General features: G+C 47.3%; 1 protein-coding gene across 1 annotated transcript in view; it reads left to right on the top strand.

Annotated features, from left to right (window-relative positions):
- The first annotated feature begins 2,657 nt into the window (after positions 1 to 2,657).
- Positions 2,658 to 25,245, top strand: part of LOC149327454 (AP-5 complex subunit mu-1-like) — a 31,731-nt gene continuing 9,143 nt past the window's right edge. The window contains exons 1-6 of the mRNA XM_089564886.1: positions 2,658 to 2,843; positions 4,125 to 4,293; positions 5,616 to 5,734; positions 11,058 to 11,155; positions 15,546 to 15,631; positions 19,603 to 19,721. Of these exons, the coding sequence (XP_089421012.1) occupies positions 2,658 to 2,843; positions 4,125 to 4,293; positions 5,616 to 5,734; positions 11,058 to 11,155; positions 15,546 to 15,631; positions 19,603 to 19,721 (777 nt within the window). The remainder of the gene's footprint in view (positions 2,844 to 4,124; positions 4,294 to 5,615; positions 5,735 to 11,057; positions 11,156 to 15,545; positions 15,632 to 19,602; positions 19,722 to 25,245) is intronic.

A 25,245-nucleotide genomic window follows, 5' to 3' on the forward strand; every position in this document is an offset into this window, starting at 1 on the left:
ACCCTCGATGTCACGTTAACGAGTAACTGCGCACAAGATAACCGCAGCACTGTCTGGAAGAGGGCAAATGTGAGTAGTGACGCACAGCACACACCCTCATACGTTAGCTGATGGAGCACAAAACGGCAGAAGCGAACACGTAAACATGCGTTCTATATGCGGCGCCGGCGCGACCCGCAGTCCCTCGGGCCGCGCGCGCCGACAGATGGCGACTGGCGTCGAGAGTAGGCGCGCGTCCGCAGCCTGCGTGCGAGGGTAAAAAAATCTGGTCTATATCGCCATCAGCATCTCCAGCTCGTTTTTTTTGTTGTTGTTGTTGTTGCTGTCAAGTGCCGGGATTTGCGGTAGCGCGATAGTTATCGTGGTTTATGGCTTTGCCGCGGAGCTTAGATGTTTTAGCTCGACGGGCAAGCACCTTAACAGCTACACGGCTGGGAGTTTGCTCTCCAAAGCGGCAAGCGTGCGGCAGGTAGGAAAATATGACGTGGCCGAGAAGTGCGGCAGTTGCGACTGCGGCGTCCCTAAATTTTCGTACACGACTCCAAGCGCCGAGGTTTTCGCGGGCCTAAGTCGGGAACGTTTCCGGCTGGAGATGAAGCTTTCCAAACAGACGTTTAAAGTGAGCATCCCTGAAAACTGTGTGCGGCTGTTCTACGCGATGTCGTTGTACGTGCTGTGGGTCCGCAGCAGCTGCTGCTAAATAAAGATTGGGAAGCGGGGGGTGGTGAGGCGTCGGCTTGCAATCGTGTAAATACAGTATTGATCACAGTGCCAAGTTCGGGGTGCGCCTATTATGCGCAGAAATAAAAAAATCAGATTTTTCGCGCCCTAACTAGGGGTGCGCCTATTATGCGAGTGCGCCTATTACGCGAGTAAATACGGTACTTGGCATGTGTGCGGCCTAGGATTACAGTTCGAGGCTGCCCATCCGTCGCCACTTTTCTTGTTCTGCACGAATGCTTTCACGATGTTATCCTTGGCATCGACTTTCTTTGGGAGCATGGTGCCACTGTAGACCTCCCGAATCGCTTGGTGATGCTTTTCATCAAAATGGCCACAGGAAAGCCTGAGCACAAAGGTTTGTGATCCGCACTGTGAGTCGCCGATGATAACATCATAGTGCCACCACATGCCAGCATCTTCATTAGAGTTGCCTGCGGCGAGCCACTTCGTGGCCTCTGCATTGTTGAACCTAATGTATCCCTTGTACTCACTATTGCAATTTCTGTGACACGAGTCTTGGCTTCATTTATGACGGCTAGACAGAGGTACTTGTTACCAATTTCTGCAATGAGCATCGTCATCTGTTCTCTGGCACAGTCATAGCTTACATCGACCATGTTCAGGAAGTGGCCGAATGCTGAATGAGGTGGAACCTGAGGCGGTCAACGATGTCGACATAAATCCAGGCCTTCCACCAGCTGTAAAGAGGAAACTGCAGGACCTCTTGCGTTAGCTTGGCGCATGTTTCACTTCGTCGTCTAAAATGCAACAAACGCGATAGTTAAACACCTCATTATCATGCATGAAGGCGCTCGGCCTACCCATCAGCAGCCCTGTCGCGTGTCCCCTTGGGAGAGAGGTGCTATCCAATGGCAGGTCAAAGAGATGCTCACAGACGGCGTCATCCAACCGTCAAGCAGTCCGTGGTAGTCTTCTGTCTTCCTCGTGAAGAAGACGGAACACTACGCTTCTACATCGACTACAGGATGCTTAACAATGGGACAAAGAAAGACTTATATCCACTGCTGCATATTAACGACTCCCTCGACTGACTTCGGCGAGCCAAGTACTTCTCTTCGGTCGACCTCAGGAATGGTTATTGGGAAATAGGAGTTGATGAGAGGGACTGTGAGAAAACCGCCTTTGTCACACCAGACGGGCTGTACGAATTCTGCATCCCTCTATTCGGGCTCTGCTGTGCTCCTGCGACATACTGTAGCGCCACTGCTTCTGCTCGCGCGATGAAGAAGAGCTTGGCGAGCACGAGCAGAATAGAACAGGTTAGGTACCCGGCTCGAATGGCAGCCGTCGTCTTCGGTTCTTCAAGGCTGGCACAAACTGCCTTCGCCCATGTAACGGCATTAGCTCAAATAAACGTGGCTGCAGCGTTTCTGGTACCACTGTGCACCACAAAGTTGGTGACCCGGACGTGATACGAACTGCACGTTTATTTTAGCTAATGCCATTACGTGGGTGAAGGCAGTTTGTGCCAGCCTTGAAGAACCGAAGACAATGGCTGCCGTTCGAGCCGGGTATCTAACCTGTTCTATTCTGCTCGTGCTCGCCAAGCTTTTCTTCATCGCGCGAGCAGAAGTGGTGGCACTGCAATACCAAAGAGTGATCTACACTGTACTCACAGGTCTGAAGTGGCGGACATGTCTTGTTTATCTTGACAACATGATCATTTTTTCCCTCAATATTCACTGAACATTTGCACCGCCTCAGAACTGTTCTCGAAGCTGTTTGATTCACCAGTGTTCGATCCTTCAGAGACAGTGACCGTAGCTGGAGGCAGCAAATAGTCAGGTGGGCGGAGCAGATTAGGAACTTTGCAGTAATAGGTTGGTCACAGGTGACACAGTACAGGATGAAATGGCGGTCATTGGGAGATGCCTTTGTCCTACAGTGGACGTAAGTGGACTCGTATGGTGACAATGACATCAAGGAGGCATTTCAATGTTTGCATGTTGTCAGTTGTGTCGTGTGTAAGTGCCGCTGAGTGCATTTCGGCTGTAGCGTGGCATTACCGCACCCTGCAGGTTCCCGCATGGCGACCAGTGCCCTACCGTGGCAAGGCTGCCCTCCGCCTGCAGCTCCGGGAAGTGGTGCACTCCACACAGGTGAGGCATTGCGCCAACTTCCCGATGCACCAAAAGCTGGATCAGTGCACACCTTATGAAGGGCATTTCCAAATGCCTAGATACCGTATTCGCACGAATGTAACACTAGTGAGCATTTTGCACAGGTGGGAAAAGGTGGTTTTGAAAGGCACCAGTTCTGTGCCAAACTATGGAAAGAAAAAGGACAGGTGTAACGTTAAGAGATCGGAAGAGGGCGGAGTGGGTGAGGGAACAAATGCGGGTTAATGACATCCTAGTTGAAATCAAGAGGAAGAAATGGGCCTGGGCAGGGCATGCAATGCGAAGGCAGGATAACCGCTGGTCCCTAAGGGTAACGGAGTGGATTCCATGAGAAGGCGAGCGTAGCAGGGGGCGGCAGAAAGTTAGGTGGGCGGATGGGATTTAGTAATTTGCAGGGATACAGTGGCCGCAACTGGCGAAGGGCCGGGTTCGTTGGAGAGACATGGGAGAGGCCTTTGCCCTGCAGTGGGCGCAGTCAGGCTGATGATGATGAGGATTCTTAAGCCGTCCATGCACTTCCATGAGACCAGCTGCGTGGGCCCGCTCGCATACGTGGGTAGTCGGTCGCATTTTCATATCGGTAGTGCCGGCTTGAAAAGCTGTTTCTATAATCCTGAATTGTGCCACATTCTGTACAATGTAGATCTTCCAAGACACTTGAAATTGATATGATCCCAAAATTCAGATCAACCATAATTATGTAATCAAGCTTCTACTGTACCACTGCCTCTTCATATGTACCCCGCTGCGGTGGCTCAGTGGTTATGGTGCTCGGCTGCTGACCCGAAAGACGCGGGTTCGATCCCGGCCGCGGCGGTTGAATTTCTTTGGAGGAGAAATTCTGGAGGCCCTTGTGCTGTGCGATGTCAGTGCACGTTAAAGAACCCCAGGTGGTTGAAATTTCCAGAGCCCTCCACTACGGCGTCCCTCATAGCCTGAGTCGCTTTGGGACGTTAAACCCCAATAAACCAATAAACCAATCTTCATATGTCTCATGTTCTTTGGCTTTCACTGTTTTGTCTCTTTTGTGCTGGGCGTGTGGTGATGCTTCCAAATGAACTGGCCTGCCAAGCAGTCTTAGCGTCTTGACAGCTGTGCTTGTTTTGGAGAGGTAAAAGATGGACAGGGAAAGGTTTGATGCTTGTCGCCAAAGGTTTCAGAGTCTTCTACGTCCACAAAATGGAGCTAAACCGTTGTGCAGAGCTCCACCCGAGGCTGTGTGGAGCGTGGTTTCAACGTGTGGAATGTCTGTGTGCGCAGTGCGAGCGGCCGGACGTCAGCCCGTTCACGCAGGTGTCGGGGCACCTGTGGGTGCATGCGGAGCTGGAGTGTCGCGATCTCTCCCTCACTGTGACGGCGGCCAGCAATGCCCTGAAGCCCACCGTGGCGAGGGGCGTGCGCATCACCACCCAACAGGGCGCCACACCGGGTGAGACCGAGTCAATTCTGTTCCATAGCACAAGACATGAGGACCATGAAAAGCTCACGTAGTATTATGCAGGGCTGTTTCTTCTGTCTTAGAGCACACCCTTCAAGCTGTGAAACCAATAAAGCGGGGCCTGGAAAGCAGAGGGTAACATTTGTAAATTGGTTTTTGAGGAAAGGAAATGGGCAGTGTCTGTCTCCCATGTCTCGGTGGACACCTGAACCAGAGGGAAGGTGTGTAACTGCCCTCTTGGAACAGTGGACACCTAAAGCTATGTTCCCTGCATGCTTTGGCATTGACAACTATGTTGTGCCAGAAATGCTGCCACCTGCCAGGGTGGCAGGGAGGGTGGGGACTTTAATGCAGATATAAAGACAAGTGGGAATTTCTTACCTCTCGCTTGTAACGGCTCCCACAGCTGTGACAACCTCACGAAATACTTGCGCAGACCTCGTCTTTGAGGACCAGGAATTGGTGCAGCAAGTCGAGCATATATCCATCTATTTCTCCGTCCACAAAGCTTCCTTCATTATAATCAAGAACTGTTAGTGGAGTGTTTCTTCAAGAAGCAATATGTGTTGAAAATGACAAGTTGTCTGTGATTGTACATACACGTCTTGCTCGAACTCTTTGCCTCAATCCATCAAAATGCTGAAACAGCGAATGAGCTGCGCTCAAATTTTGCATTAGGAAACTACATAATTCTCGGCAATTTTTTTTATTTTACTGCTGCACAAAGTAACTTTTTATCCACCAATGTGTTAAACACTATATTAACTTCAGATTAACTTCAGATGTCTTTCATAATGCTCCGAGATGTCTCTGAGAACTGCCAAAAAAGGCAGGGGACATATGTGCATTGAAATTCGACGCTTCGGACAGCGTGTCGGGAATATGTCTGCTTCTACCTCTTGAAGACATTTCATGACACACAATACAATGTTGCCTGTGACTTGTCCTTTTGTTCAGACTCCTTCTAGAACCACCTCTATGATGTGGACGGTTCACCACTGTGCAGTGGTGCCTTGTTGTCGCTTAAGGGGAGACACGGGTCTTGAAGTGGACATTTTTATTAATGATGATATCGTAATGAAATTAGGTGTGTACATGCGTTTCTTCTTCCTGTGTTCAAAAATATAATTATTCTCAGTATACCTCGATTATTTCCCAGATTATAGGAAAATAACTGAAGTGTTGTCAGTTAAAATCTTACAGGTCGCTAAGACACTTTCTTTCTATATTTTTTGGTTTCGATTGAAATAAGGCTGTAGCTAAAGACCTGTCATCTGGAGCTGATGTGCTGATGTTCAACTTTGTTGTTGCAGATTCCTCAACGTGGAGCGTTCACATGACCCCACCACCCACTCACCCCATCGAGGCCGTGCGCTACTTCCTACCACCGTCCCTGGCAGTGCCACCAATCTTGGGCCTCTACTCTATGAGGGTCGGTGGAGGACTTTGCTTGTGGGCATCACACAGGATTTAATGCATTGACTCCCAGGTTCATGCATGTGCCCTCTTGTCACTGTGCGCTTTGAAGAACCCCATGGGGGTCGAAATTTTTGGAGTCCTTCACTATGGCATCGCTCATAGCCTAAGGGAGTAATTACTCCCTTATTGCAATTCTACTACACCTTGGGGATTCCCCTTAAACATTTGACCAGCACAGTTCCCACTTCGAGTTATTGATCAATTTGCTCTCGCCCCACCATAAGCTTGCCGTCCCGGTTAGCTCAGTTGGTAGAGCGACTGCTCCGGTGAAGCGGTGGTCCCGGGTTCGATCCCTGGACCAGGACGAATTTTTCTTTAACTGCGACGTTTCTGAGAAAGCTGTATAGCTTTCCTTTGTAGCCGTATGGCTGCGCTCGGGTGGATGTCAACGAGTAATTATTCCCGTATTACAAATCTACTCCACCTTGGGGGATTTCCCTAAAACATTTGACCCTCATAGCCTGAGTCGCTTTGGGATGTTAAACCCCCATACACTAAAGCAATCAGTAAACCTGCAGATGTGTTGTCAGTGGCTGAAACAACATCCTCAGGTAGGCTAATGTACTGGTTTATTGTGCAAGGAGAAAAGGACAGTTCGTATAGTGGTGCATAGCAGGAAGTCTTGCATATGCTTAAAAAGAATGCACAAAAGATTGCTTTCGACATTGACAAATTCTGGATTGCTCTTGGGTGCAATCTACTGATTCAAGCTCTCCACTTTGGTTACATGCAGTCACACTTCGCAAAGCCAGTCACCTCCGTAATGAACCCAAGTGAACAGTGCCCTGTATGTAGACTGTGTGGTACATTCAGCCGGGGTGCAGAAGTTTCATCTGCTTATGTGGTATGAAACTACAGAAAATTGCCAGTTGCGCTACACTTTCATGAACTACTGTGCGGCATATAATAGGTCGCTTGTCACTTTAGTTAACTAGCTAAACCAATGTACCCAGATTGAGCAAAGCTATTTCAGTAAATACCACATAAGAGCTGCTTTTCAGAGTTGAATTAGTATTATGTTCCCAGTTGTATCAGAAGTGTGAAAAGTACAAAAAACCTAGTTCAGTGAATTTTTTCGTGAAAAAGTGCACCTAAAGGTGCATTTTTAGACTGAAATGAGAAATATGTAAAATACACTAGACTCCCTTTAAGACAGGCTTGAAGGAACCAGAAAATTTGTTTGTCTTATCAGAAGTTCTCAATAAAGGTGCCCCCAAAAAAGATACGATATGTGAGCATGCTATATGTGCCCAAATACGTGTTACATGGAAAAGCGATCAATAAAATGACCTTGCAGCTAGAGGATAGTTGCAAATGCAACATCTATGGCACCATGCGTGAAATGAGCTCAGCAGTGAGGGCATGAAACAAACTCACCTGATCCTATTTGAAAACAGCATTGGTCTAGTTTTCTTTTTTTCACCATTTCTTTTTTTTTTCGTTCTCTTTCTTCTGCAGCATCTATCTTCCTTTTTTTCATTCCTGACTTGATTTTTGAGGCTTCAAGTGCTCTGAAGGCGCCCAGCTGGGAGTAGCTGTGCTTCTATCTTTTATCTCGCTACTTCTGAAGTTAGCTATTATCAATTCTACAATCACATGCACCATGTATCTCTCTGTCTGTCACAGGCAGTTAAGTGGTGCGATATCTGGCAATCTCTATTGTGCAATAACGCATTTAGTAAAACCCCTGTAAAGTCACTCGACAAGCAAAAATCTTTACTATATCAGGGTCTTTACTATATCAATTGTTGTTGATGGCATGGCTCTGAGGATGCTCTTTGGGCGCTCGCTAAAGACAGAGTGTTGGCTTAGGAAAGAAGCGCTCAGAAATACCTTCCGGCTTGCTCTTATCCACCCTTTAGACATAATTATTTAGTTGCAGTTAAGACATTTTTATTTTATCACGTTTTCAAATTTGTTTACGCCTTGTGGAAGTACTGCATTTGCACGAGCACACTGTGGCTACAAATGTAACGCTAGTTTGATTCCATGTAAAAAGCAAAGCTTTAATAAAAAAACCAGCAAAACAGGACGCTTTCACACGGCGAAGAAATACACGTGGACAGTTGAGTGAACATGGCACTATCTTTCAAAGCCTCAGCGACATCTATTTATTTATTTACTGGAAATACCTGCAGCACCCGTAGGCATTATTGCAGGAGGGGGGGGGGGGAGGTGACGATACATAACAGAAGAATAGGCCAGAAAAAAGAAAAAAAAAGGAAGAAAAAGCAATACAACAAGGCATGACAGCGCAAGTACAAAAAAAAGAAGCCAACTGTGCACTCATACATCAGATAGCAATGGGCGGAACATACATTCAGAACGGCAAAGAGCCAATAGTTTAGATATGCACATGACACAGTTAAGTGCAGCAAAACCATTCGCCCTTTTCTTCCCTTCTCTACTCATCACTGCACTTTTACTAGCTTTTCTTTCTGAGTGAACCGCGCCACCTTCTTTCTTCGTTCATAACCAGCATTACATTTTATTCTTTTCTCCGCGCGCACCGCGTGCTTTGCTTCGCGGCCCAAAGGCCTTCGAATAGCTGGCTTCTCCTCGCGCTCGTGAGCTTAGTGGTGAAGCCCTCTGAAAAGAGAAAGAAAAAATGGTGTCGTTTTATTGTTTTTGGTATCCATTTGCCTCCAACGTTAGCTTCTCAGTCCTCGACCTCGGACGTGCCGTGAGGTCATCATTCTGGCCAGACGCTCTTTACTGGAGCTGTTTCTTGTAAAAAAATATTTACTATCAACGAAAAAAAAATGTGCAGTTGTCTATGGAGGGTGAAATGGAACTGAAGTTTCACTTTACTGTATCAGAGTTCTTGCTATATCCGATTTTACCATACAGCGGTCTTGCTGAGAAGATAAACTGCAAAGCATGATCAATGAATTAGACAGGCAGAGCAGTACTGTTGGCCTAAAAATTAACATGCAGAAAACCAAAGTAATGTTCAACAGCCTAGCAAGGGAACAGCAGTTTACAGTTAGTAGTGAGGTGCTGGAAGTAGTAAGAGAATATGTCTACTTAGGGCAGGTAGTGGCCGCTGATCCGGATCATGAGAGGGAAATAACTAGAAGAATAAGAATGGGGTGGAGCGCATATGGCAGGTTCTCTGAGGTCATGAATGGCAGTTTACCAATATCCCTCAAGAGAAAAGTATACAACACCTGTATCTTACCGGTGCTCACTTTTTTTGTAGTGCTGCCATGCTGCCATCTTGAGTTAAGTTTACCTTGTAGCTGCTGTGGTGTGAAAATTTGTCATTATTCGAGGGAGTCGTGATTATGATTTCAGTGCAAGTAGCGTTAGGAGGGTCATAAAGGCGAAAACTCTCTTTGGCGCAGGTTGGGACTGTGTGAAGCCTCTACCTGCAAATTGGGGAAGGTGGTGTCTAGGGGTATTTTCCCCTCCCCTTCTCCATTTGTCAGGGAGAGGAGGGGGACGTCGGAAGAATGGCTCAACAAAAGTGAAAACTACCAAGAAGAAAATTGCTGTGACAATAGCAGGCCTAATTGCAAAAAATTCAGGGGGCACTTTGGCTCTCTAAAGGGCTGCAAGGTGAAAGCCTTTCCTCGCGCACTGTTTGGCGGACGCCTTACGCCCCCTGTTGGAGCGGACGACAACTACTTTTTATTAGTTGTCGTCTGCTCCAAAAGGGCGCGTCAGGCATCCATGGGTGACCTTATTAGTACTTCGAATCCGCGCACTCTGACATCATAACCATTTTGGCCGCCGCGGTGGCTCAGTGGTTATGGTGCTCGGCTGCTGACCCAAAAGGCGCGGGCTCGATCCCAGCCGCGGCGGCTAGAATTTCTTTGGAGGAGAAATTCTAGAGGCCCGTGTACTGTGCGATGTCTGTGCAGGTTAAAGAACCCCAGGTGGTCGAGATTTCCAGAGCCCTCCACTGCGGCGTCTCTCATAGCCTTAGTCGCTTTGGGACGTTAAACCCCATAAGCCAACCATAGCCATTTCGACCAACCAAGAAGCTTGACACCTCTGCTGACAACCTTCTGTCGACGACAATGAGGCATTTAAGGCTTTCACCTTAATGGACAGCCTCCCGAAGAAGAATCTGTGCAAAAATGAGGTTTACTGGAGCTGTTCCTTCTAGCATTGCTTGGGTCGCATAAATCCCACTGGTAGCTGTGTTTAAAGCATCCACTTGGTGGTGTGGTGGCACATTGCTTAACTGCTGTACCACCCATGCCGGTTGTGGTACGAGGACTCGCTGTGATCTAACAGTGCAAGACATTTTGCATTGTTGGAATCAGAATAGATTGGGGAGAGAAAGGTGAATTCTGGATTGGAATAGAATCAGAATTGGAATAGGTTGATGAGTGAAAGAAGAATGGTTTGGTTTGGTTTATGGAGGTGTTTAACGTCCCAAAGAGACTCACGCTTTAAGGGACGCCGTAGTGAAGGGCTCTGGAAATTTCGACCACCTGGGGTTGTTTAACGTACACTGACATCACACAGTACACAGGCTGCAAGGGCACTGCCTTCAGCAGTGTACCTGGGGACATGCTTGTTGTTTCCATGATGTTTTTTTTTTTCCCAAGCACCGTTTGGGCGGGCTCTTCTTCCGAACGTTGTGAGTGCTTATGTAAAGTGGACATTCTGAGTTTCGTAGCCAGTGTAGGCTAATTTCTTGATTTGTGCACATTGAAGTCATCTTGCAGCGTGTGCCCTGAAGGAACCCCCCCCCTCCCCCCCCACCAATCTCACACCTTTGACCCAAGGAGGGGAAGTGTTCCGATCAAGTGCTAGGTCAGTGTAGTGAAGTACTGGGGAGCAGTAAGCCTCCTGGGTAATACAGCAAATCCTTGTTGACTTGAAATGATTTCAAGATAAGCAGTGTAGGTGCATTTAGCAGTTTGAGTCCTGTGTTCAGCTTCATTTAGTTGCACAGATTCCTATACAGAGTCCCACATAGTGCGATGGCAGTGCGGGAAATAACAGTCGACAGAGACAAGCACACAATCTTCCTGGCATGACTGCATTGGTAACGTGATGACTGCAGTTGTCACCATTATCTTTGGCACAGTTTTGGTTTTTGTTTTTAGAGGCAGATTACAGCTTGTTTGCATTTTATTATGAAACCTTTCGAGGTAAGCAATGGCAAAGGCACGGCACCTGGTGTAGGTTATTGTATGGCATGGAAACTTTTGACTCAACTGATGTTTCGAAACATTTTGGGTAACAAGGTGCAGTTATGTATCTTTAGTGCTGCTCAGACTGCACAACTAACGTCTCTGCTTGGCAATTCCTTGCAGGGGGACAAGCATGTTGATTTCCTTCTCCAGCTGAAGTTGCAGGCCGGCATCAAGAATGCTTTCCATTCACTGGACGTCCGGATACCTTTCTTTAACAGGTGATCCACTGCCCCCTTTTACTTAACTGTTCTCCCCGTGCTCTGCTGTTGTACAAGTTACTGGCAGAAATGAGTTCCTTTTTAAACTTTTTAAACAGAAATAAATTTTTATAATGAAGTCACAACTATGAAATCTTCAGGGAACATGCATTTTTCCGTGCTGATTCCAAATATGTAATTTAATTTTATGTACAACAAGTCCTTGTGCATTTATGCAATATGTTAGGTAACTTTTGCCAACAGTTTGAAAGAAGTTCTACTGCAGCGAACTTGTTAGACTGCATGCCATTGGTTTCCCTTGACATCAAGCTATGCAATAAGGGTAAAATTATCACCCTGCCTGTTATAGAAGGTGAGTTATACAATTTTGAAATCATCAGTTTCTTCCCGTTTGTGAAGTGGCAAATTCAACAGCCTGCAACTCGACTAATTTTGCCCTTATTGCATAGCTTGATGTCAAGACAAGCCAGTGGAATGCGTCCTGGCAAGTTTCCTGCAGCAAAATTTATTGAAAGCTCTCGGCAAAAAGTTACATAACATATTATTTAAGTGCCCAATGACTTGTTGTACATAAAATTAAATTGCATCTTTGGAACCAGCATGGAAAAACACGTTTCTTGAAGATTCCATTATTGTGACTTCATTAACAAGATTTTTTTTTCTAAGACCAGCTTCCCCCCTTAGATAGGAAAATGTCTGGTAGATTCCTAAAATTCGTGAAGCTATTCTCGTTTGAAGCTCGTCCAACACAGTGTGTGGAAACAGTGCCTTGGTGGGGCTGCGATGAAAACAAGATTTGGCCGAAGATGCAGGGGCAGGGCTTCACATGAGACCTGGATCCACTTGCATGAAGCATATAAGATGGTATAGTTCAGTCTAGTTCCCATTCCAGCCTTATTTGCAACCTGGACTCTCTGTTCAATATGAGGAAAGAATAGGCACATATATCGGTCCCTCTTTGTCAGTGGAACTTAACACCTGAACTGCACATGGGCTCCAGCTTTCACACTTTTGCTGTGATTCTGCTCAAGACTTCCAAAAACCACAAATGCTAGCTGGCACCTGAACATTTAAGTCCGTGTTTCTGTTTCTTTTTTTTTGATAGTGTGCACCTTTCCCTTCCTGAAATCTAGTGAAGAGTCTAGACTGTGAATAAGGCTAGACTGGGAACTAGACTGTTTGATTTGTTTCATGCAAGTGGGCCTGAAGTTGTCACTTGGACCCTGAAAGCTTCAGATTGCTGAATTCCTACTCCATGTTGGCAAACTCCCTCTGAAACATCGAACCGAGTGCCAGCATTGGAGCATGTGACTTGTTACTCGTTTATGGACAACCGTATCGAATACAGCAAAAGAAGTCCAACCAGAGCATGGCTGCTTGCGTGGATCAAACATTGGCAGCAGCAGAGTGCCTTGTGCAGCATTTCAGAAGCAGCATTGCCACACACAGGCCATTGATAAGATCAGTGAACTGCTATCTTCTGATGTGCAGTCCTTCGATAAGTGCCAGATGTCAGTGTTGTGTTGTGCGACAGTTTGGTTGGTGATTCATCATCATCATCCTGATTACGCCCACTGCAGGGCAAAGGCCTCTCCATCACCCTCATCATTATCCTCATCAGCCTGACTATGTCCACTGCAGGGCAAAGGCCTCTCCATCATCGTCATCAGCCTCACTACGCCCACTGCAGGGCAAAGGCCTCTCCATCATCATCCTCATCAGCCTGACTATGTCCACTGCAGGGCAAAGGCCTCTCCATCATCCTCATCTCTTGACTACACCACTGCAAGGAAAAGGCCTCTCAATCATCCTCATCAGCCTGACTACGCCCACTGCAGGGCAAAGGCCTCTTCATCATCTTCATCAGCCTGACTACGCCCACTGCAGGACAAAGGCTTCTCCATCATCCTCATCAGCCTGACTACGCCCACTGCAGGGCAAAGGCCTCTCAATCATCCTCATCAGCCTGACTACACCCACTGCAGGGCAAAGGCCTCTTCATCATCCTCATCAGCCTGACTACGCCCACTGCAGGGCAAAGGCCTCTCCATCATCCTCATCAGCCTGACTACACCCACTGCAGGGCAAAGGCCTCTCAATCGTCCTCATCAGCCTGACTACACCCACTGCAGGGCAAAGGCCTCTTCATCATCCTCATCAGCCTGACTATGCCCACTGCAGGGCAAAGGCCTCTCCATCATCCTCATCAGCCTGACTACACCCACTGCAGGGCAAAGGCCTCTCAATCATCCTCATCAGCCTGACTACGCCCACTGCAGGGCAAAGGCCTCTTCATCATCCTCATCAGCCTGACTACACCCACTGCAGGGCAAAGGCCTCTCAATCGTCCTCATCAGCCTGACTACGCCCACTGCAGGGCAAAGGCCTCTTCATCAGCCTGACTACGTCCACTGCAGGGCAAAGGCCTCTTCATCAGCCTGACTACGTCCACTGCAGGGCAAAGGCCTCTTCATCATCCTCAGCCCGACTACGCCCACTGCAGGGCAAAGGCCTCTCCATCATCCTCATCAGCCTGACTACACCCACTGCAGGGCAAAGGCCTCTCAATCGTCCTCATCAGCCTGACTACACCCACTGCAGGGCAAAGGCCTCTTCATCATCCTCATCAGCCTGACTACGCCCACTGCAGGGCAAAGGCCTCTTCATCATCCTCATCAGCCTGACTACACCCACTGCAGGGCAAAGGCCTCTCAATCGTCCTCATCAGCCTGACTACGCCCACTGCAGGGCAAAGGCCTCTTCATCAGCCTGACTACGTCCACTGCAGGGCAAAGGCCTCTTCATCATCCTCAGGCTGACTACGCCCACTGCAGGGCGAAGGCCTCTCCATCATCCTCATCAGCCTGACTACATCCACTGCAGGGCAAAGGCCTCTTCATCATCCTCATCAGCCTGACTACGCCCACTGCAAGGCAAAGGCCTCTCCCATGTCTCTCCCATTAACCCTGTCCCTTTGCCAGTTGCGGAGTATCGACACCTATCTTGGGTGGCATGTTTTCTTATGTACATGATGTGGAAGGCACTACTATGCATGAATCATCATGTGGTATTCGCCCACGACCGCTAAATAATTTATAATCGAATTTTTCTGCCATGCTGCTTCGGTTTTAACAGCCGACTGATGACTGCGACTTTAAAGTGTGGTTAGACATCGCCTGAGACATGGAAAAACTGCGATAGAATCGCTGCTTCAGCGTTTAAATTCTCTACAATGCTGAAGCCAGCCTTCCTCAAGAGACAGGATGACAATGAATGTATAAGCAGTGGTTATATCACAGTTTTTTCGTGCCTCACGTGACCTATAACCACACTTTGAAGTCACAGTCATTGTTCGGCTGTTGAAACCGAAACAGCACGGGAAATAAATTTGACGATAAATTGTTTAGCTGTCATGGGAGAATACCACATAGCAATCCATTTCAACAGTCTAGCAAGAGAGCAGCAGTTCGCAATTGGTGGTGAGGTGCCGGAAGTAGTAAGAGAATATGTCTGTTTAGGACATGTAGTGACCGCTGATCTGGATCACGAGAGGGAAATAACTAGAAGGATAAGAATGGGGTGGAGCGCATATGGCAGGTTCTCTCAGATCACGAATGACAGTTTACCAATATCCCTCAAGAGAAAAGTATACAACAGCTGTATCTTACCAGTACTCACCTATGGGGCAGAAACGTGGAGGCTAACAAAGTTAAGGACAACGCAGTGATCTATGGAAAGAAAAATGATCGGTGTAACGTTAAGAGATCGGAAGCGGGCGGAGTGGGTGAGAGAACAAACGCTGGTCCTTTAACGGAGTGGATTCCAAGAGAAAGCAAACGTAGCTGTGGACGGCAGAAAGCTAGGTGGGCGGATGAGATTAAGAAATTTGCGGGAATACGGTGGCCGCAACTGGCGAAGGACAGGGTTAATTGGAGAGACACGGGAGAGGCCTTTGCCCTGCAGTGGGCATAGGCAGGCTGATGCCGATGATGATGATATGCATTCAAGGAGAGGGCTAAGTCAGGCTGGTTGGTTCATGTGAATGGTACGGCAAAACAGCGCTGACCGAAGTGACGGATGTGTCTGTCTCGTCTTCTTCCATCCCGTCCGTCAGCGCTGTTTTGCCGTACCATTCAACATGATATGCATCATTGAAAACAAAGAAACATGTACCCAAAAGTGGGGTGTCTACACTCCTTTAAGGCTGCATCTATTATTCTTTTTCGCTAGGCTTGCCGTGCTGTCTTTAATTTAACTTCAAACCTCTCCGTTAGCCTGCACAACGAAAGGCAGTGGCACTATGTTGATACAAATGTTGACTGGTGCTTGGATTATTTGTGACTGGCCCTTTGGCAGCCCAATGAACGCACCTGTGCTCCATTTCTTACAGGGGCTGCATCAGAAAGTCGAGCCTGACGCCCAGCTGTGGGAGTGTCTCCGTGACCAGGGACAAGTTCAACCTGCTCTGGGCAGTTGGTGAGTAGTCTCCACTGCTTAAAACTGCATTGCGCACTGTTTGTGTGATGGGAATGGTTAAAGGGATACTGATCCAAACTTTTGGAGCTGCTCTTTTACATGTAAACAAGAGCTTGACTGCTAAAAGTGATAAATGCGACAAGCATTTTAGCAAAAAAGCCGGATAAACACATTTTTTTTCGTGATTTATTGCCATATCGTTGCGCTTGGTGGCGGCCTGTGGAAGCTGCGACTAGACGTCATAACACCCGCGCGCCCACCGTTCCCGAGGAGCATGACTGCCATCGCTATTCGCGGCTTTTCCAGTTTTTAGTTTTGCGTCGGCCGCTCGTCATCTGTCTGTTGTCTGCTCACAGCATGCACAGATATGTCAAGATGTTAATCGATGCTGTCTATGTACAATAACCGTACGCACGCTTACATATGCTAAATGCAGCTATTTTTTCCAGACCTTACGCCATTGCTGCCATTGTCACTTTCAAAACAGGGGTGTGACAATGTTTAGACTAGTGGCGCCATCTGGCGGTTAGGAGGAAAACCATTGTTGTCAACAAACCGACACCCCACTTAAGCCTAAAGGAGGCAGAGTTGTCACTCTAGATAAAAAAAATAAAGCAAATTTATTAATCGTGCATTGTCTTATGGGCGACAGGAGACGAAACGAAAGACCGGCGGCCCATTTATGGCCATTGAACACACTGAAGAAGGCAGTAACAACGACGAATCCAGTCCGAAGTGAGGCATCATGCCTCGAAGGACGCCGCCATATTTGTCGCCGCGGGAATGCAACTTAGTAATCGCCATCCTATTGCCTGTTGGATGATGGTGTCACGACATCACGCTCTTCACCTCGCGCTGGCTGGGAGGGCTTGGCACGCGCTCCTAAAACATTGAATATTAAAACCATCTGCTGAAAAATGTGCGCAGTGACGACTAGATATCGGTGTAATCATATTCCGAGAGTCTGTTTGCAGCGTTTTTGTTCAATTTTAAGATTTTGCTTCAGTATCCCTTTACGAGCTTGGTGACAAGTGCTGCATTGTAGCTTCCACGGTTGCTTGATTGTAGGCGGTGAAGCCAGCTTGATTTGATTTTACCAGGAGTTGTCGGCCTGTGGGTATACATTTCTGTGGGATGTGTCTTTCGGGCAGTGCAACCCCTTTGTAGCAGTCATTTGGACCGTCCAAAAACCTTTACCCTGTCAGCGTCTTTACTATCTAGGTTGTTGGTGATAGCAAGGCTCCAAGGATGTGGTCTGGTAATTTGTTTCCTTGCTAATTACGTACAGTGTAAGGTAAGTACCTTATGTTGGATGCATGCACTCATTCTAGAGCTTTATTCTAAAGCCATGATAATGCTTAATGTTTTACTACAAGAAAAATTGCCGGAGGTGTGAATATATCTCCTGAGCAGAAATTTTGTTGCCGTAAAATCAGCCGAGAACAGCAGTAGGTAGTACTAGATAATGCTGAGTAAAGCAGAAATTTGGGCAAGTTGGTATGTTTTCATTTTTGCTCACAGCACACCAAAGACTGGATGAAAGACTAGGACACAACGTGAACAAGCGCCGACTATCAGCTGGGTTTATTTAAGAATGAGACACCAATATGAGCTTTGAAAGAAAATATTTGCTAGCAGAAAGTTATTTAAAAGATACGTGGTTGGTTGGTTGGTTTTTGAGGAAAGGAAATGGCGCAGTATCTGTCTCACTTATCTCGGCGGACACCTGAACCTGAACCAAGGGAAGGGAGGAAGGTAGGAGTGAAAGAAGAGAGAGAGAAAGAGTGCATCTTCCCCACCTGGGAAGATACGTGGGAGGACAGGTATCCCAGTTCCCTCTCAGACAATGCAACGGAAGGGCCTGTGATGAATGTAGAAGGCCTCCATTGTTTCGCATGTTACCTTATTGCTTGTGGTGGAATGGGACGTGCATGTTCTCGTAATTTGGGACGCATTTACACTTCTTGCATAGAAACGTGGACTGTGCATCAGGGTCACCTTTTGCTCTCCTTTCTTCGTAATACTTTTCATGCTTACATCGGCAAGTCGTCATTTTTCCTTGTGTTTTCATGTTCTATAAGTGGCTTATTACCACATGTTCAATGTCCATGGTGCTGCATGAAAAGAGGACCTGAAAAACCACTCCTAGTTCGTAAGGAATAGCTGGTGATACATGACGCACCTGACAAGCATTTCTCTTTCCATCTTGCCTCTCTATGACCTGTTTACACACTGTGCTCAGTTTTCTAGGAGCAGAAAACATACATCAATGTCATATCTACCTCTGACGTTCTTCAGCCTATGATACATGCAATGCACGTACAAAACCATTGCCAGCCTTTTTCTTCCTTTCCGCTTTTGGCGGAGCCCCATTCTTAAGCTGTCTGATTAGTTTCTCTGCCGCCCTTGAAATAAATTGAGTGAGGCAGCTGTTCGTGCACAGCCTGCCTGCTTGAACTGGTACGCTCTCCCGTATCCTTTCGTGGCAAGATTTCCTGAGAGCTGATTACAAGCACGAAGCAGCAGTGTTCCCTTTTATGAGCTCAGAGTGACCGGATTGGAAGTTTAGCAAGGGTTTGACTGGTCTCTGTTGATAACACCAGCACACATGTGCTGGTGCCAAATCGAAAATCAGCAGTTCTGTGTTGCTGGGTGCCTCAGTTGTAAATTTCAGCCCACGTTTACATTCATTGGAAAACTTCAAAACGTCTGCCAGAAGCTGCCTGGTCGTGTAAACGCCAAGTAGTCTTTAACGAACCGGAAAATCCGAACGACGAAATTCATCCAATGCTTTTTCCATCGTCCTGCCAGCACTGCTCAAAAAGATGTTACCCAAAACAGGCGGCACCTGTTTTGGCCAACATCTTTGAAAACGACATCATGCATTGAAGCTGTTTTGACTACTGGTTCTGTAAAAAAAAAAAGGGGGTACACAGTAGTGACTTGTATACCAATGTAAAAAGGCCTCGAATGTGGTATGTATCCTTGCCTCATTCTTTTGGACATTTAACACAATCTGCATTAGACATGAAAATTGCTTCAAGAAGTATTCTGAGGCAGTCGCCTGATGGAAAAGGCTCTAAAGCTCCACAGGTTTTGAATTTTTTTTTTGTTCCCGCCAAGTTGCATCTATCCAAACTTTACCCCCACACACAGAACACTAAGGAAGCCAATCAATGAAATATGAAACCACACCGAATGGCTTGTTTGATAGTTTGGTAGCACTCCGCGTGCAAAAATATGGTACGTAGGTGTTTCCGTTTTCTGTTTGCCAGCAGTTGAAGCAAATGGGACACGTGTCCTCTTGCTGCTGCACAAAGCGTTAAAAGGCGCAGTGAAGAGGAATCTGAACTGGTATTTTTACCTCTGGAAATCGATCTACTTGTTCCAATCGCTCTTAGAAACTTCAAATTATTGTCCTGTGTAGCCGATTTCCCTTATTTAAATCCAATTAAATGTCCCGGCTCCTGCATTTTTTTTTTAATTTCTCGCAGACGGTGGAAGGAGTCGACCAACCTTTCACCCAGTCCCATGGTGGCTTGCCGCTCTGCCATCGACAGAGTGATAGTATGTAGTGATCGGCGAAAGCAAAGAGTCCACGCTTATTTTTATTTCTGTGGGCCTAATTTGCAGCTATGTAACCTCTGACTAGATCTATTAATTCACAGAAACCTAAAAAAAAAATAAAAGTGAAAGCAAAGCCACCACGTGTCTGCCTGAAAGGCACTCCATGCATTGGTCAGCTCCTCCCACCGTATGCGGGAATTAAAAACAAAAAAAAAAGCCGGGAGCCAGATGTTAATTTGAATTAAATTAGGGAAATTGGCCGGCCGCACAGGGCAATAAATCAAAGTTTCTAGGAGTGTTGGGAACGTGTGGATCGAGTTCCCGTGGCAAAAAGACGAGTTCAGATTCTTTTTCAGTGCACCTTTAATCTCTACTGTGTCTTTATGCTTGGTTGTCCCTTTCAGGCCAGAAGTTTCCGGCGTCTTCCCAGGAAGTTTCACTGACGGGCACGGTGCACTTCGAGGAGAGACCCTCTGACACAAATGCGTCTGCCCTCTACGCGGGCCTGACGTCCTATGCACAGGTCAGATCACTGGGGACTCACGTGGAGGTTTTATTTTTTTGGTGGTAGCCTGCTCAGTGAAGTGAAAAGACGCCTTTGTGAGGGGACTGCCCAGCCGATGTGTTGGAGCACACAAGCTCCTGACGGTCATGAAGTCACAACCGCTGCTGTGAAGGTATTGTACGGTATTCGTTTAATTTAGGACAAAGTTGTTCAAAGCTTGAAAATTATCATATTGTAACGCGGCGGCCAGCCGAAGAATGAGGCGTGGTGAACGATGGCTATGAGATGATTTAATGGCCGCTGGCCTAGCGCGGGCGCTCTGTCCTGCGCCACTGCCAGCATCGTCTTCGTCACACTACCCGGGGCCTCCGAGCAATCGTCCCGATCGGTGACGAACAGACGGCGAAATGGCGATGGTCTTGAGTGAAGGATCGAACAATATGTAGAAGATGGTGCAGTGCTGGCCGCCACGATGAGAAAGATGGGAGAATGAGTCCCGGTCCACGAAGCATCCGTGCTGTAGGGTGCCAGGAGCTGACGGCCGAGGTCTCTGGACGCACCGAACGGCGGGGGCAGGGGGGCGGTGTCTTCACGTTTGGGTCTTGGGTCAGTGGGGTCTTGGGTCGGTGGGGTCTTGGGTCGTCGTGTCGTGTGGTCCGGGCGGGGGACGGGGCTGGGGTGAGCGGCGAGGTCGGTTCAGGTCGGGCGGGCTGGGGCACGGCCGTGCGGTGCTGACCAGGTACTCACGGCCGACGTCCACGGCAGGCCCAGGACGCCGAAGCTCCGTGACCAGGCTGGCGATGAAGGGACCCCAGCACCTCACACCAAATGTAACGCGGCGGCCTGCCGAAGAATGAGGCGTGGTGAACGATGGCTATGAGATGATTTAATGGCCGCTGGCCTAACGCGGGCGCTCCGTCCCGCGCCACTGCCAGCTTCGTCTTCGTCACAATATTTACTCGCATAATTATCGCACTCGCGTAATGATCGTACCCCCGAATTTTGTTGTCAAAATTCATTTTCTTGTTATTCTCCGCGTAATGATAGCACCCCGAACTTGCCGCTGCAATGTCGAAAATGTCGAGTCTATCCGACGATGATCGTACTTGCCATCTGTTTGACTCTGTCAGCATTACAGCAGCAGCCGCCTGATGGTTGACCTGCGGTCACATGGGCAGTCTAAATGCGGTTATGCTTAACCGCGGATACCAAACTTAACTACGATTATCTCGAATCACGGTTCGCCGGTGTCACAAGGCTTGCCAACAATCCGGGTTTCAGTGCAACGAACAAAGTGATGCGGTGATCCAGCTAAAATTTCTTGTTCTCGTAAATAATAAGGCCTGAGATATGGGAATGTCAAAAATGAATCCTCCTTGAGGATCACTGATTTGTACTGAGTTGCTGCTAGGAGTAATAACTGCGTTACAAGCTAGTTTTACGTTCACAGCCGCATAGCAGCGGCCGCCGTTGCAGCGCGGATGACCCGATCTGCTTGTACGCCAGCTCCGCTGCTAAGGCGTCACTGAAATCGATCGTATATATTTCTTTTAATATGAAACAATCAGGTTGTCAGTAAGGCAGCGCCATAAGTAGACCATTCATTATAGCGTTGGTCAATTCGAAAGCTCCGTCCACTGTGGCTTCGATACGAAACAAGTTAGGCCTAGCGACTGCTAGGGAGTACAGAGAGTCGTGGTCCGCTGCGCTCGCTAGCGGCAACATTGCAGTAAGTGCACGGAAACCAGTGCTCCAAGCGTTGTGAATGTGTCACCTAAGTACAGGGTCGTCCAAAAGTTCCCAGGCCACAGGGTCTGCTTTAGAGCGCTATAGTTGGGCAGCTACGACACCCCTGGAGCCAAAAATCTCTGTAGCGGATAGTAGAAGTACTATTCTCACCTCTGAGACCCTTGATGTCTTTGATGCTATCGTAAGTGGCAGTATACGCCGCTTGAAAGCAGACCCTGTGGCCTGGGAACTTTTGACGGACCCTGTACATCAACAATGCGGCAGGGACCGGACATTTTTCGGCGTAACGGCGGTAAAATGCGTAGCTTGAGCGCTGCGGGATGTTGCTGTTGTATGCGGCTGCTGCGCCTTCATACGAGATCGAAGGCTGCCTAAAAGCGCCGTCGCGCAGCACTATACACACTGCCTATTTTGATGCATTGCTCTTGGAATGGGATTTAGTGCGAAGAAAGTGCGTTCTAGAAGTGGGCCAGCTGGTGCGCTTTTCGCACTCTACCTTCTCGGTTAATGATGTAAACGTCGCCGAGCTCTGTTTGAGATAACTGCATTTAGTGGCGCAACCGCGGGTAGCACGCCTGTGTGACAAGGGTTGTCTGCCTGCAACTTGTTTGCGTTGCCGGTGCAAAAAAATATTTTGTAAAAAATTTACCGCTCGTAATGATTAAATTTGCGTCATTAAATTTGCGTCACTTTTTTGAAAAAAAAAAAGTGCGATTATTATGTGAGTAAATACGATATCTGTTAATGATGATTGTGGACCTCTGACCCCACATTGAGTAGACGGAGAATACCTTGTGCCATGGCACTGGTTGGCCAAGCTGCCCTTGTCATGCCAGCATCGTCATGTTGCAGTAACTGAACACATGGTAGACACTTGGGGCAGAATGGCATTTGAACTGTTGTGTTCAACATCGACATGTGTTGCAAGCGTGCAAGCAGTCATTTTGTTGCAAAGCTATCGCCACTAGTTCGATATTTCTGGGACCAGGCAGAACTGCAAGCGCAACCGCAGTGCTGTTTACGGTGATGCTTTCATCCGTTCCTGGATCTCACATAGGACACACTTCTGGCTGCATGGCACATTCGCGGCAGAATCCCCTGCACACAGACAAATGTCACATGTGGTACAGAGGCTTCATATTCCAAGAAGCGGTTGCTTTCTCAAAAAGAAAAATCTGGCATACGCGCAGAAAGAGAACGCCCAATGAGTGCCTGTGTCATCATCCTGTGTCGCCTCATGAGTCTCGATCTTTGTGTATCATACTGTTCTTTTCAAGCGTGTACTAACAACAAGTACAGACAGACAGACAGACAGATTTATTTGACATCATGTGTACACAATGTCGGGAACATGGGCAAAAAGCCGGAAAAAGCGCTGCTTGACAGGGCCCATGTTCCCTATTAATAAAGGCTACATATGTTATGAATTCTGGCAACAAACACAATTTGACAACAACGATTAGGAAATGGTACAAAGATCACCTTTAAAAAACATAGTTTAGTATTCAATTCGACATAGGAATTCGACAGTCTTTGTCAAAAGTAACCAGGCTCCATGGTTTGCTTCTCATTCATATAACAGAGCCTGCATGGCTTCGCTAAAGATCAAAAAGTTATTTGAAGGTGAGAACAGCGGTTCTCTTTACCATACAGAGATTTAGAGCTTGAGGGCTGGCAAAATAGCTCTAATATACGAAGGAAAACGTGCAGCCTAGTTACTTTTGACAAAAACTGTACTTCTAAGTTGGTCTCTGGTGGCTTGTTTGGCTGCAGTGTAGTATTAGTCATGACCTCGGCCATAAACGCTGTTCCTCTGTGATGAAAATTCTGGAGCCACAGCATGATGAGCTCAGTGAATATTTTTTCAATTCCACCTGTACTGCTGTCGGGCAGAGCTTTTGCTTCAGTGTAACTTGTCATACCATCCTTCATACAAACCCAGACCATTTCAAGAAAGCCATCGCAAAAAATCTGTTATTAACACCAGGTTGCTAGCCCACCCCTCATGTAAAGCCCTCACCCGAGGGCCCTTGAGGTATTTTTAATAAATAAATAAATAAATAAATTTAGTAGCGATAAATCTTAAAGGCCTACTTGACCGAAAGTTTACTTCGGCTAATTTTGCGCTCGATATATTGTGCATGTTATTATCAATATTTATATTTAATATTAGGGCTGTGAAGCATCTAGAATTTTAGTTAGAAGCATTCAAAAACCACTGTAGCAGACGACGCAGTCCCCTAGCGGTGTGCCGGACAACTAACAAACCTGACAGGAAATGACGCACAATTGAGACACCGGCATCGCCGGCTCGCCAGTTTCAGGCGTTCTGAAGTGAGTGCGCGCCTCTTGTAAGCTCTTCTTCAGGCGCGTTTCTGGCTGTTTTCACCGCGAAGCTCGATGGTCTCCGAGAAAAATAAACTGATGGCATCATGTCGACGCAGTGTGTGGCCACGGAAAGGAATACGAGGAATGCGGAAAGCACCATGTATACCTCTCGGCCACTGCCCTTCACCCCCGATCTCGAAAGCTGTCTGGAGCTCAGGTTTTAACGTGAATTCCCCCTCTCTTCTTCAAAAAAGATAATGGTGGGTGACTGACGCTTCTGCCTCGCGCTAACCCCTTTTGTGGGTTGGGCTTTGTCAACAGACCTCTCCCAGTCTGCATCATGCATCAGAGCACGTACGTGTTTCTGGCCCGATCGGCAAAGCATATGCCACGATCCGGATTACAATTCGGAGAAGAAAGGCTTCGAAGCGTTTCTAATCTGGAGAATAAAGAGGACGAGGAAACCGCTTGTCACAAGCAAGCTAAGCCCGTTCAGAAGCTAAAGTGGACGGCTTTGCTCATCGAGCAAGGCCCTTTTGACGGCACGTTGTTTACACCAGGCAGAAGTCTAAGGAAAGGTCTGCTTCGTCTGAAAAGGAATCAACATACGCACGCGTTTATTGTAGGTACAGCTCTGCCCAATGCGCAATAATGCCTTCGTGCGCCGAGTGTATCCACTGCCTCGAAGATTTGCAGGCCGGGCTGAGAATCCTGGAAGGCCACATGAGCGTTAATGAAAACGTCGACTTTCTTCGCCATTCAGACTTGAGGTCGATTACAGGAAGCTTCAGCGTTGCCATTCGAGCCGCGTCTTCAAGATCCCAGAGAGCTGAATGCATGTTATTTGAATGATGATATTTTCAAACAATTTTGATTATATGTTCTGCATTATTACTCAATCGATAGAGACACTGCCTACGGTAATTTGCGCAGTGGGCGTATACGGTTGACTGGGGTTCGGCAACCACGTCGTTCTGCCCAGCTGTGTGGTTTGAAAAGATTAGAAAAACTTTTCCATCCCTGCAGTACATGGGTTTTAAGTGGTTTTAGGTAAATACTGTAATGAATGTAGCTCGTAAGTTTTTGTTCATTTGAATCGGCATGTATTTCGCAACGCGTAGTGGCTTGCCCGACCGAGGCGCGCAATGATGAACCAGCCCATCATCGGCACCGCATTGATGCCGCGGTCCTCGAAGAGAAAAATATATATTTATTTTGCAACAAAAATTTTGCTTCTGGCATATTCTTTCACTTAACGCAGCGCTTAATTCTCTTGAGCTCCCTTTTTAGACATCCGGCTTTTTTTAATGATTTACCTCGCGTTCAGAGCACCTGTTCCGAATTTATGTGCACAGGCAGCAATACCTTTCGACGGGGGAGAAAAATGAGAAGGAAAAGGAGAAGGCAGGTCATTTTTTTTTTATCAAGACAACAACCATATTGCACGCACAGCAGAGCGCACATG

This window comes from Amblyomma mixtum, chromosome 10 (genome assembly GCF_055824585.1).
Source record: "Amblyomma mixtum isolate Tamu chromosome 10, ASM5582458v1, whole genome shotgun sequence".
In the NCBI taxonomy this organism is placed as follows: Eukaryota; Metazoa; Arthropoda; class Arachnida; order Ixodida; family Ixodidae; genus Amblyomma; species Amblyomma mixtum.